This window comes from Sapajus apella, unplaced genomic scaffold (genome assembly GCF_009761245.1).
Source record: "Sapajus apella isolate SASKATOON/1434 unplaced genomic scaffold, GSC_monkey_1.0 scaffold5, whole genome shotgun sequence".
NCBI lineage: Eukaryota > Metazoa > Chordata > Mammalia > Primates > Cebidae > Sapajus > Sapajus apella.
The window spans coordinates 36,537,270-36,550,593 of NW_022436945.1; the positions used below are offsets into that span (position 1 = coordinate 36,537,270).

At 40.3% G+C, this 13,324-nt stretch overlaps 1 protein-coding gene across 4 annotated transcripts in view; it reads left to right on the plus strand.

Moving 5' to 3' along the window:
* The window catches only part of GABRB1 (gamma-aminobutyric acid type A receptor subunit beta1), a 439,527-nt gene extending 426,203 nt beyond the window's left edge, over nucleotides 1-13,324 (plus strand). For 3 of the 4 annotated variants that reach the window (XM_032274094.1, XM_032274095.1, XM_032274093.1), the window contains one exon: nucleotides 10,514-13,324. In XM_032274094.1, the coding sequence (XP_032129985.1) occupies nucleotides 10,514-10,858 (345 nt within the window). In that variant the 3' untranslated portion in view covers nucleotides 10,859-13,324. The remainder of the gene's footprint in view (nucleotides 1-10,513) is intronic. The other variant, XM_032274096.1, reaches the window with a different exon arrangement.

Genomic DNA, 13,324 nt, shown 5'->3' on the forward strand with positions numbered 1-13,324 from the left:
CAAACGTCATATTTTAACGCAGAAGTCAATTCTTCTCACCAGAATGATGGAAAACGCTAAATGCCCAGATCTGGGTTACATGCATGTCCTTTGAGCCTAGAAGATGCAATCAGGCATACTTCAACCACATGCACCAAAAACACATCAGGGCGTTATCATCAGAGGAAGGTAGAATGGAATCAGACAGGTCAAACCAACAGGCAACCACCATGACCACCTAGGACCCTTGGGATGTTTGAGTGGAATACAGACTAGAAGGATCTTAATCTGAAATGAGATGAACTCAAACTGGTGGTTTTAGCAAGCTTCCCAATTCATTCAGATACACTTTAATGTCTGAGAACCACAACCCCGGAGATCCTACAGATTCCAACCACCCCTGCAGGTGTCCTTGGCCATTGAAACTCAGAGTTCAGAAAGATGGCTCAAAGTGTAAGTTTCAGATTTCCCCACTCTGCAGACATTTACTCAGCAAAATGTATCTTAGCCTCAATTCTGGAAAAGCAAGGAGGACATACTGAGTAGCAATGAACAACAAAAGAAGCTCCTGCCCTCCTGGAGCTTTTATTCCAGTTGAGGTAATTGACAAATATGTGAATAAATGCATGATATAATGGCATGCAATGATAATTATGGTAAAGAAAATGATGAGAAGCTACCTAGGTAACAATGTGGGCAAGAAACAGCATTCTACAAGAGAAGCATAGCAGATGAAAATGCCCTGTGGACTTAGGAGAATCAAGAGACAGCCAGAAGGCTGGGCACCATGGCTCATGCCTGTAATCCCAGCACTCTGGGAGGCCAAGGGGTGCAAATCATCTGAGGTCAGGAGTTCGAGACCAGTCCGACCACCATGGAGAAACCCTGCCTCTACTAAAAATCCATAACTTTAGCCAGGTGTGGTGGTGCATGCCTGTAATCCTAGCTACTCGGGAGGCTGAAGCAGGAGAATCACTTGAACCTGGTTGGTGGTGATTATGGTGAGCTGAGATTGTGCCATTGCACTCCAGCCTGAGCAACAAGAGCAAAACTCCATCTCAAAAAACAAAATAAAACAAAACTAAAAGAGATAGCCAAAAAAAGTCCGGTGTGGCTTGAGCAGTGCTCAAAAAGCAGTGTGGTAGGAAATGAGGGCTGAGGTACACACAGGAATCAAACCACGTAATGCTTTTGGACTAGGATGAGAAATCTGGATTTCATTCTGTGCCTTGAAAAATAACCAGAAGATATAAACAGAGTAAACAGATGATGTAAATGGACATCATGTGTTTCACTTTTTTTTTTCTTTTTTTTGAGACAGGGTTTCTGTCATCCAGGCTAGAATACCGTGGTGCAATCTCGGCTCAGTGCAACCTCTGCCTCCTGGGTTCAAGTGATTCTTGTGCCTGAGCCTCCCTGAGCCCCCTTGAGTAGCTGGGATTACAGGCATCCACCACCATGCCCAGCTAATTTCTGTATTTTTAGTAGAGACGAGGTTTTGCCATGTTGGCCAGGCTGGTTTAGAACTCTAGATTTCATGTGACCCTACTGCCTCGGCTTCCCAAAGTGTGAGCCACTGCACCTGGGCTGTTTTACTTTTTTTTTTTTTTTTTTTTGAGATGTAGTCTCGCTTTATTGCCCTGTTTTACATTTTTAAAGGATTGCTCCAGCTTCTATGTAGAGAAAGGAACATAGGGCTCCATTTCTGGAAAGAAGAAGATCGCTTAAGCTTCAAGAAGTGATGGTGGAAAGAAGGAGACATGGAACACCTGCTAGGTGCTCATAAAAAGGAAACATTAAAAAAGGAAGAAAAAAGTGAACAGAATCAGGATGCATTTAAAAGTAGAACAGTTTGGACCTATTAAAACATAGAATGGGAGAAATAAGGAAAAGAAAGGAATCCAAGATAACTGTATCTACCTGAGTAATGTTCTGGAAAACTGCCAGTTGTTTCATTTTATCTTTATCTTTTTCTCTTTTATGTTTCCTGAAAAACATAATTTATTTGTCTTTGACTTATGTACATTTGTACTTAATCTTCTGTTCTTTCTCAAAATGATAATAAAGTTTCCATTTCTGCCACAGCTTTCAGGACATACATAAAGACAAGCAAAGCATCAGCAGAACCTCCCATTTCCTACCCACCAAAAAAGTTTTCAGGAATTCCAGGCTAAGAGGTCAGGGTTTGGCAGCCCAGATGAAAGCAAATGACTGACAACAACAGCAAATGCGGTACATTCCATGAGAGGGATGGGAAGATGAAGCCTGGGCTGTTGCAACTGTCTGTTCTCTACAGGGGCAAGCAGCTATTTGCACTGGTTGGCTTCATTCAGCAGAGTGTAGGCTTCTTGAGGACAGTGAATTAGCTCACTCTGTATGTAGCCAGCCCCACTTCACTTGGTTTCCTGCTCTGTGCTTCAGAACCAGTCCTTTAATGTGAATCTAATTGAATTGACTAGCAACAAGGAAATAACTCACTGTTTGCAAAGTAGATTGGGCCCAGAGGTATTCCTCGACAGGGCTTTAAAACTGCCACTGAAAACAAGATTATATTTTATTCCAATCACACTAAAATGAGTTCAGCTACATTCATATATTGAAAATATCCAGAGCACTTCGATTCAGTGAGTGGCAGCATTTTCATAGCCTAAAGCACTCATTGAGGATGTTGGAACAGAGAGGAGAGCGTGAGTGAGATGGAAGAGGTGGAAGAAAGGCTGAACCCAAGCTAGAAAATAAATTTGCACACTCGCTTCAGGTTTCTGTTACAGAAAGAAATAGTACAGCCATCACATCAGTGTTCTCTGGACTACAGTCATTTGAGAATCACCCTATAATTTTTGGCATGCCTTTTGTATCAGTCAGGGCTCTCCAGAGAAACAGAACTAACATACAAATAAAAAGAGATTTATTTTAAGGAATCACTTCCTGCAATTGTACAAACTGGCAACTCCAAAATCTGTCAGGCAGGTTGCAGGCTGGAAACTCAGACAAGAGTTGATGTTGCAGTCTTTAGCCTGAAATCTGCAGGGCATGCCTGAAACTTGGACAATATTTCTACATTACAGTGTTGAGGCAGAATTTCTTTTTTTTTTTTTTTTTTTTTTGTTTGAGACGGAGCTTCGCTCTTGTTACCCAGGCTGGAGTGCAATGGCACGATCTCGGCTCACTACAACCTCCGCCTCCTGGGTTCAGGCAATTCTCCTGCCTCAGCCTCCTGAGTAGCTGGGATTACAGGCACGCGCCACCATGCCCAGCTGATTTTTTGTATTTTTAGTAGAGACGGGATTTCACCATGTTGACCAGGATGGTCTCGATCTTTTGACCTCGTGATCCACCCACCTTGGCCTCCCAAAGTGCTGGGATTACAGGCGTGAGCCACCGCGCCCAGCCAGAATTTCTTCTTTAACTGGAAGCCTCAGTGTTTGCTCTCAAAGCTTTCAACCAACAGCATGAGGCCCAGCCACATCATTATCAAGTGTAATCTTCTTTACTTACAGTAACTGTAAATGCCAGTTACATCTACAAAATACCTCCTCAGCAACATTTAGACTAGTGTTTGACCCAGCAACTGGATACCACAGCCTCGCCAAGTTGACACACAAAATTAACAACTATATCCAATGTATATATCCCCATTCGTTCATTTCACATATATTTATTGAATGTTTCTATATGCCAAGTACTTTTCTTGGCTTTAGAGAAACAGTTGTGAATAACACAAAATCCCTGCCCTCTTGGACTAACATTCTAATGGGGTACTCAGTGGAAGCAACAAGTTGAATAGGAAGAGAGCGGATCAAGAGCTCTGCTCTGGTCGTGTTGAGATTTCAATGCCTCTAAACACCATGCAGAGCCATCCTTTAGGTTCTTTTGCAGTAAGGCACAGGAGAAAATAAGAAAACATGAATTACTTTAGGTTTTCCCCCTTGTAATAATGAAATATGCGCATGAATATACTGTTAAGAAAACTATGCACACAATCACTAACCGGTCATATTTTCCTACATACTTTAAAAGATGTATATAGCTGTTTTGTTTTCTTCATATTACCTGATTTTTAAAAAAGTAATTTTAGGAGGAGGGATGGTATTGACCATTTTCCTCCATAACAATGTGAGCACCAGTATTTCAAGAACCTTGTCTGTTTTGCTCACCACCATCTTCCCAAGACTGTTGTGTCGTCAGAGTTAGAATTTAAGAATAAGATAATGTTGTTTATAAGCAGTGCACTGCAGGAAGGGGGGAAAGAGTTCGCCAGCCAGAAGCTGGATTGTATCTGCCATCTCAGGCCTTTGTGAAATAAAAATCCAGGCTTTTCTTTATAAGTGAGCCCCTCTGGGACTTGTCTGTGGTCAGCAGGCCTTAAGCCTGGGTGTCATGACCTTCAAGAAAAAGATGTAAGAAAGGCTCAGCAGACAAGAAGAAGGTGGACATCGTGGTTCAAGAGAGCAAACTTCAAAGAGGCTGTTGGAAAGAACACTGATAACCTGCAATTGAAATAGGTCGGGATATTTGCCCAGTAAAACATTTAGAATCAATAGAGGGTCAGGGTCCCAGTGTTTGTACAGGAGACTGCACCATCAAGAGGCTTTATTTGTTGAGACCTCTGAATTTTTTAAATGAGGGACATGATGTTCTGTTGCTTATGGAGGGGCTGATGTCTTCATCAGCGTCTGGAACAGTGCCTGAGGCATAGTACCTCGCTAAACATTGATTGAATAAATGAGTGAGTGAATGCATGAACTATTAACATTTTATATGGTTATCCATGTTCTGCCTAAAATTACCTTTTGCAGCACAGGAAATAGGCCTAACAAGGAGTGGAGTGAGAGTGAAATATTGCCAAGCCTTGGGGCAGAAGATCAAAAAGCCGCCTTCTCTGCTCCCCTTTACTGGTCATCTATCTGAAGTGGAAGAGGAAGGGTTTTTTGATTGGCCCTCCTGAAGCCTTCTTAATAATTACATTCATTTTCTCTAAATGTAGGTTCAATGACACTCTATATTTTTAAAAAAAGAATTTGTTATGTTGGTTCAAGGAATGCATGATTAAGATACTACAGTCCTTCCTTCCAATCAGAAACAGACTTACCTCCCCGGTCATTGGAACTGATAAACAACGACAGACTTTACCCAAAAGCACAGCAGGGTTCAACACCCAGATTCCTATCTGCACTGCACTCTCTCAGTAAGCAGATCAGAGACTCAAAATCCCAGAAGGCACAGAGCCTAGCTTGGCTGCTTCCTTCTTCTAAATATACCTATCAGATAGGTCAGTGGAGAGCAGGGAGAGGGGAGAAGGAGAAAAGAGGTTGTACATGTTCCTCCCTTAGATTCTCTCCTAGGGCTTGGAGTGGGAATTCTCATACTTGAGGGCACTGGGAAGTGTGGGGAATGATTATCCCATAGAACAGTTCTTTCAACATCAGCAACTTTTTAAAAAAATCTGCTGGTCTGTATCTGCCTAGGAAATCCAGTGTGCTAACGATTTTAACTTGCCTTACTTCCTTCTGCCTCAAGGTTTAAAAATCTTCAGTCTGGATCGTGCTTAACTCAGCTATTGATATTTTGATATTTCTGTATTAATTAGGCAGCATTTGACCACTGCAGATTTTGAAGCAATGCACAACATGAGACTTCTTGATTTCTCTGCTGATATGAGAAAACAATAGCCCTTTCTCCATGGATATTATTTTTGGAAAGCTGTGTCAGCTTCAGATATAAGAATACCTTTGATGCCCTGATATGATTGAGGCAGAGGGAAAGCCACTCTTCTCCAAGGGGAAGGGAATATGGCAGAGCCAACCAGAAACTTGTGGATGTCAGCAGTGGTATGGCTCCCACATGTATACCTTACCTGACAGCACAAAGCTGGAGGGAGAGGGATAAAATATCACACTGCAGAAGAAATGCATGAGCATGTATACACACACACACACACACACGAGTTTGTTAACATCAACCTTTAGCACAAATCCTACTCTGGGTAAGAAAGAAAATGGAAGTGGGCAAGAATTGTTATACGACTACTTTAAAATTTTTCCTTAAAAAGAACGTGGTAATGTTGATGTAAAACTCTGTACTAATGTAATCAGCTTTCATGGATAGTTGCAGAACTAGATCCATTATCTTAAATGTCAAACCACTTAAAGCTATGATTTCTAGCTTTCAGTGACAGAGAATATTGAGGTATTTGCACAAACTGATAAGCCTCATACAATTTTTAGGCACGTTTGAATCTGCACCAAGGCTAACCAAAATGGCTTAATAAAATGTACCTTGTTAACCCTGACTTCTGTTTAATTAGAAGCATCTGTATGCTTCACTGGCTGATTCTAAATTCTAGAAACTTTGTTTACTTAGAGAGATCCATAATAATATAACTTAATGATGCATACAGTATAGATCAGGTGATTCCATTTTACAAGCATTTTTTTTTAGAATGCTGTGTCTTTCACCTGGAATATTCTTCATAATCAAAAACTGTCAAAGATTGGAAGCCAATCCTTGAGATTACCTAATGAAAATCTTCCACTTATAGATAAAGGAACTGAGACGCAGACTTGTCCAAGACCATTTCTGAGTAGGTAATAAAACTATAATAATAACATAGCTTTCTACTCTCAATTTTTGTTCTGTCCTACCCATCCTTTAAAACTCAATGCAAGCCCCACTGCTACATGAAGGCTTCTGTGACCCCCAGTGATTTCTCATTTTGATGAATCCCTAACCATGGTCTATATTATACCATTAGCATTTGATTGAAAATTTGTCACTGCCAATATTATGCTTCACTCTTATATCTCTAAGGATATATGTGAGCTAATGCTTGTATTTCTTTTCTTCCTTTGACCTGCAAACTTTTGAAAAGGGGAGTCCATACAAACTCCCTTCTCTTCCTTGCTACCAATTCAGTCTTTAATCCCTTGCAATGCAGGTTCTGCTTCAGCTTTTATTCTAAGGCGACAAATGGCCTTATTGATAACTCTGTGAGCCTTCTTCATTCACCCTGTTCTCTCTGAAACACTACTGACCATTCTCTCCTTCTGGATACCTGTCTCCCTTCTTGAATTTCTCTTCATAGCATTCTGTTATTTGTTCTCTACCTCTGCAGCTTCTCTGTGTCTCCTTCACCAACCCCATAGCTACCCCCGACTCCTAAAATAATCTCGGCCCCAACATTATCCCAGTTATCACCACGTATACAATACTTGCTGGACACCACCACAGGGATGCCTAACGTATATCACAAATTCAACCAAAACAACAAACTTCTTGTTCCCCATACATGCAAGATACACTAAACACCCCATTTCTGCTGATGACAATAAAATCCTTTCAGCCTAAGAGGCTGACAGTTTCCAGATCACCTTCCTTTCCTTGTGCTACAAATCTCATCCTGTGGCCAAATCAGTTTCATTTCTATTTTAAACATTTTTCAAAAATTCCTCTTGAGTATAGTTTTCCTTTCCTTTCTGCTACATTGTCCTAGTCCAGGCCCTCATTATCTATCCCCTGAGAACCCCAATAGCTCTGGTTGGAAAGATAGAACTGAAACCTAAAAATCAGTATCAGCACAAAGTGATATACGCTAAAGGATATGTGAATGAGAAAAAAAGAGATCCCTAACTGGCTATGCAGAAGCCAGATCTGGACACAGGTATGTTTCATCTGACCTGAAGATCATTTTTACACTACTGAGCCAACTTTAAAAAGGGACCAAATAAAAATCAGTATGTTCAGGTTTTCTGGTAAAAGGGGTGATCTGGCAACATTAGGGTCTAGTTCATTCAGTGTAGTTGTCAACTGCAGCTGAGTTGCAATCTCCTCCTTAGACATCTGCTCTCCGAATCCCCATAGACATCACCACTCCCTAACTTCACTCAATTACTTACTTTCACTGGCTCTACTCAGCCATGCTTCTTGGTCCCTGTAGGTGGCTGGCTGAGTTTGTAAATTCTTCTGTAAAAGTACGGGCTAAGGGTTTTTGAGGGTAAGGATGCTAGTTCTGCTAAGCATATATCCTTGTCATCTAACATTTTATCTGTCACACAGTAAGCACTCAATAAATGTTGGGAGAAAGTTTTGGAGGTGACTATAGGCAAGCAAAGTACAAAGATACACAAGAAAGTAGGATTTAAATTGAGCCTTGGCCAAAACAGGTTGATTTGATTAACATACAAAGAGGAAAGAAAATAATATTTGAGACAAGAAATATTCTCTTTTTTAATCCCAAATTTGGCACTTATTGTTTAATCGGTTTAATTTACTTAACTTCTTTGAGCACTGTTTCCCTGTCTGCTGAATTAGGATAACATATACGTCATAGTGTTGTTATAACTAAGGTAAATTACTTAGTATGATTCAATTACTGAAATACTGAAATTACTGAGATAAATTACACAGTAGAATTCAATAAATAGTAGTCATTAACAACAACAACAATATAATAATAATTCCCTGAATAAAGTCACCAATAGAGGTACAGAGTCAGGGCATGTGCCAATTAGAATGAAGCACAGTGTTTCACAGAGGGAAACAATGATAGATAAAAAGGGAGAGAGAGATGACAGAAGCCAGAGTCAGTTGCCATCGTTCTCTCTCCAACCAACTCAAGCCTTAAAGCTAACAAATGCATCACTGAACTTTCTGTGTGGTGTAACAAAGGCCAAGGACTGCGACGTGTTCCTCTCAGTAGAAAGTGCTTGAGCTTTGAATCAGATACACACAGGTTCTAATATCAGGGCTGGCACTTAACTAGCTGAGTAAACGAACCAGATTTTTAACTGTTCTAAATCTCAGTTGCCTTATCCATAAAATGGGGATGGGATGGCCTTTTAGAATAGGGTTGCTGTGTTAAGTAATATTATGCTAGGCTCATGGTGGAAACTCAATAAATCGTAGTTCTCTAAACTCTACTATGGTTGCACCATCACATGCTATCTATCCTCTGTCCCTTTCTTTTCTTTCCCTCTTGTTTGTATTTGATTCCTATGTTTTTCTCTATCTCTTCTTCACCAGGCTCTTTTGCCTCCTTACCTATACCTAGTGTGTTAAGTGTTTACTAAGATTAATCTCATTCAAAAGCATTTAGAACCCTTACTATAAGTCAGCCACTATGCTACTACAAGTGTTAGCACAGCTTCCTGTACTGGCCTTGGAAGTACTTAAAGTTCATTCTCATGTATAAGCCATATCCTTTCCAGGTAAATCAGTTTGAAAAGTATATCAGCTTGAAGTTAAACAAGGCCACATTCTAAGCGAATCTGCGTTCACATTTTTTGTAGTTCCAAAAGGGTATGTGTGGGCATAGCACAGAGAAGGACCAGGAAACCTGGGATAGGAATTGCTGGAACTGCAGGAAGCATCAGTGAACATCAGTAGAGGAACAAAAGTCAAAGGATAGCCAGGCGAATCCTTTGACCCATTAATCATATATGTTAGTTTTGCCTGAGGACATAATTATGAATATGCACAAAGATTTAACTATAAAATATTGCTTCTCGGCTTTTTTTTTAATAATACTACAAAAGTAAAACAAACCTTAACATCTAACAACAGATTAATTCAATTATGGTTTATTCATGTAAGCTATTAATAAATCGTGTCACAGAGGAATACTTATTAACAAGAAAAGATGCCCAGGCTGTATTACTGAGAAAAGCAGATGATAAGGCAAAATATATGAATGAATCTGTGTTTATAAGTATACATGAACATAAAGAAGACTGGAAGGCAAGTGAGATGTTAATGATAGACTCCGAAGGTAAGATTATGAATTCTTATTTTTTTATTTTGTGTTTCTAGCTTTGTTTCCATGTACCACTTTTATAACAAGAAGAAATACCCCCCCACACGCACACACACACATGAGTGGAGATAGATGATAGAGATGATAGCTAGAAAGCTAGCAAGATGGATGGATGGATGGATGATAGATAGATGCATACATGAGTGGACAGATAGATATACATAGATACATAGATGGATGGATGGCTAAATGCATGTATGGATGGATACATAGATGATGGATAGATAGATGCATCTATGGATGATGGAAAGATAGATAGATAGATAGATAGATAAACAGATAGATTAGATAGCTGCATGGTCAGATGGATGGACGGATGGATGGATGGACGGATGGACGGATGGATGGATGGATGGATACACACTTACATGGATGGATAAATGCATGCATGCATGGATAGATGGATGGATGGATGATGGTTAGATGCATGCATGGATGGATGATGGATAGATAGATATAGATGCATGGATGGATGGATGGATGGATGGATGAATGGAGGATGGATAAATGCATGCATGGATGGATGATGAATAGATAGAGAGAAAGCCAGCTGGATGGATGGAGAGATAGATAGATAGATGATCTCCATGTCCGGGAGGCATATCAAGCCTAATGTTTAGGGAGACAATGTTTAATGAGCCTTATGAGCATCATTAGTGACAGGTTAATGAAAACAGGCAAAGATCCTGAGACTTGTGTCTGAGCCTGATTTTTTACCATCAGGTCGACGCCCACGGCAACATTCTCCTCAGCACGCTGGAAATCCGGAATGAGACAGGTGGCTCTGAAGTGCTCACGAGCGTAAGCGACCCCAAGGCCACCATGTACTCCTACGACAGCGCCAGCATCCAGTACCGCAAGCCCCTGAGCAGCCGCGAAGCCTACGGGCGCGCCCTGGACCGGCACGGGGTGCCCAGCAAGGGGCGCATCCGCAGGCGCGCCTCCCAGCTCAAAGTCAAAATCCCCGACTTGACTGATGTGAATTCCATTGACAAGTGGTCCCGAATGTTTTTCCCCATCACCTTTTCTCTTTTTAATGTCGTTTATTGGCTTTACTATGTACACTGAGGTCTGTTCTAATGGTTCCATTTAGACTGCTTTCCTCTTCTATTGTTTTTTAACCTTACAGGTCCCCAACAGCGATACTGCTGTGTTTCTTGAGGTAAGAGATTCAGCCATCCAATTGGTTTTAGGTCTTGCATATGTTTTATTACTGCACTATGTTTACTTCAGAAAGACAAAACAAAAAAAAAAAAAATTTTTTCCAGTCTACTGTGGTCCAGGTTATCAGCTCTTTAAGAGCTCTATTAATTGCCATGTTTACAAACAAACACAAAGAGAGAAGTTAGATAGGTAGATCTTTAGCAGTCTTTTCTAGTTGCCCAGGATTTTACTGATTTATTTTTTAAGTGAAAATGAAAAGAGGACCTTGCTGTCTGCCTGCACTGCTTCCTGGTAAACTGTAACAATCTTATGTTGCCAAAAAAAAAAAAAAAAAAAGAAAGAAAGAAAAAAACCACCACAATTTCCAGGATCTCAGAAGAAAAAACAAAGCCATTGACAAGTTACAGATTTCCAGGAAGAAGGCAAAAGGAAAAGGAGCTTAGAAAGGAAAGGAAGATTCCCCTCTACCCATAAGTTCTCCCATGTCTGTTGTGAAAGGGCTCCACAGCTCGGTAGAAGAAGAGGGAAGGAAGGGCACGAGCTGGTCAAGGTTACACAATCCCAACCTGCCATCTTCACCTCACCATTAAGTTGGATATTCTGAAAGAGGCTTCTTTCTCAGACTTCTGGCAAATTTTAAATTAACATTAGAATCCAACCTGGTTGACCTGGTAGCAATGGAGAACATTTTTCATTTTTTCTTGAGAATAAGGAGCTTGGAAGGCAATGACCGTTTTTCTAACTGGCCATTTCAGATGTGCAGCCCTGAATTCATCTCATCACCCTGGCTCTCCCTGATGCTGTGCCAGGAAGCCATGCCATCCCAGTTCCATCATTGCTGCTCCAGAGAGTGTAGGAGGAAGGGGATGGTGAGCAATTTTTGCTTGAGAAAAATAATGCCCTTGCCACTAGGAAGGCAAGATTTATGTGCTGTGAAAAGGGTGCCTGGGCAGTTATCTGAACTGCCAAATCTTAAATCAAATAGTATATATTTCTTTGCCTTCTAGAGAGCAGTATCTAATGGTGACAGGCCAGTCACACAGGCCTCAGCTGGCACTTTATGGCTCTGCTCTCTGAGCTGTGCATTCCACACTGGAATGAATGCTTCGGAAAATACGCAAACACCCATGTTGGTGTCATTCCCCTTCAGCACCATATTTCCATTTTAAAGAAAATCTTGAAAATAGCAGAACTACAGATAAAAACAACAGCAATGACAAAAGCAGTAGAACTTCCAACACGTGCACCAGTCCCTAAAGAATAGACCCTGTCTACACTCATTAATCACTGTCATTGCTCCTCTGTCTTATCTCTACTTGTGGATTAATCTTGGTCATGGTTCTCATAGAAGAGGCATCCTTCAGTAGCCCAGCATAATTCTAAACATGTCCAACCAGCTACAGTTGAGATTCTTCCTATGTTATGTCATTGAAACCTCATCATTTCATTTTTTAACCTTAGTATCTAAGAATTCCATATGTTCATTTGCAAGATTGAATGAAACCGTAAGCTAACCAAACAGTGATACAAGAGGTTTGGGACCTGACCCATGAATGTGAAACAGGTTGAGGTAATAATTAGGAATGATGGCCTGGTTTAATGATCTAGCTTTTTCCCTAGAGCTGTGATGAGGGTCCATGTTTACAATAGCATCAGCTTCTGGAAATTACAGCCTTCACTGGACAAATGATGCTGAATTCTTACCGGTGAGCTGAAGGGGAGAAAGTTACGAGATATTCTTTTAGAAGGCAAGAGGAAAAGGGGACTTCAAAATAAATGAATAGTTAAGGCTGAACATGACATACAAACAAAGACTCTGCTTTAAGTGGAAAAAAATGATCTCAGTGGTGTCACGAGAAAATAATAGGGTTATAGGGACCACATTTTAATTTAGATTTTTAGTTGTATTATCACACTTTCCTGGTCAAGGAAATCCCCAGCCTTGGAGTCATTCATTTTGAAACTTTTCAGTCCCTTGACAGGGTGAGATGCTTTGCCATCGTAAAATGGCCAAAAAGAGTGGCACATGGCCATATCAGTGATTGTAAGGTTAATATTCTGTAATGACCACAAAGGAACCACTGTGCAGCCATTTATTTTAAACACAGGAAGGAACATTGTTGGCTGATGCCTAATAGAAATGAATCATTCTGGGTGTCAAAGCTCTTTTAAAAGCTTTTAAGAATGAAATGCCAAATCAGAAAGGAAGTGTCTGTAATCTATGTTCCTAACAAACAATTTCTTTTTATTTATCGACTTAGATTATTCTTCTTGGGAAGGATTGAAAATATTTGTATTTTTATTATATTTTTATCTTGCCTTTAAAAATCTAATGACTTCGATGCTGTAGTTTTAGATGTAAAGCATCTT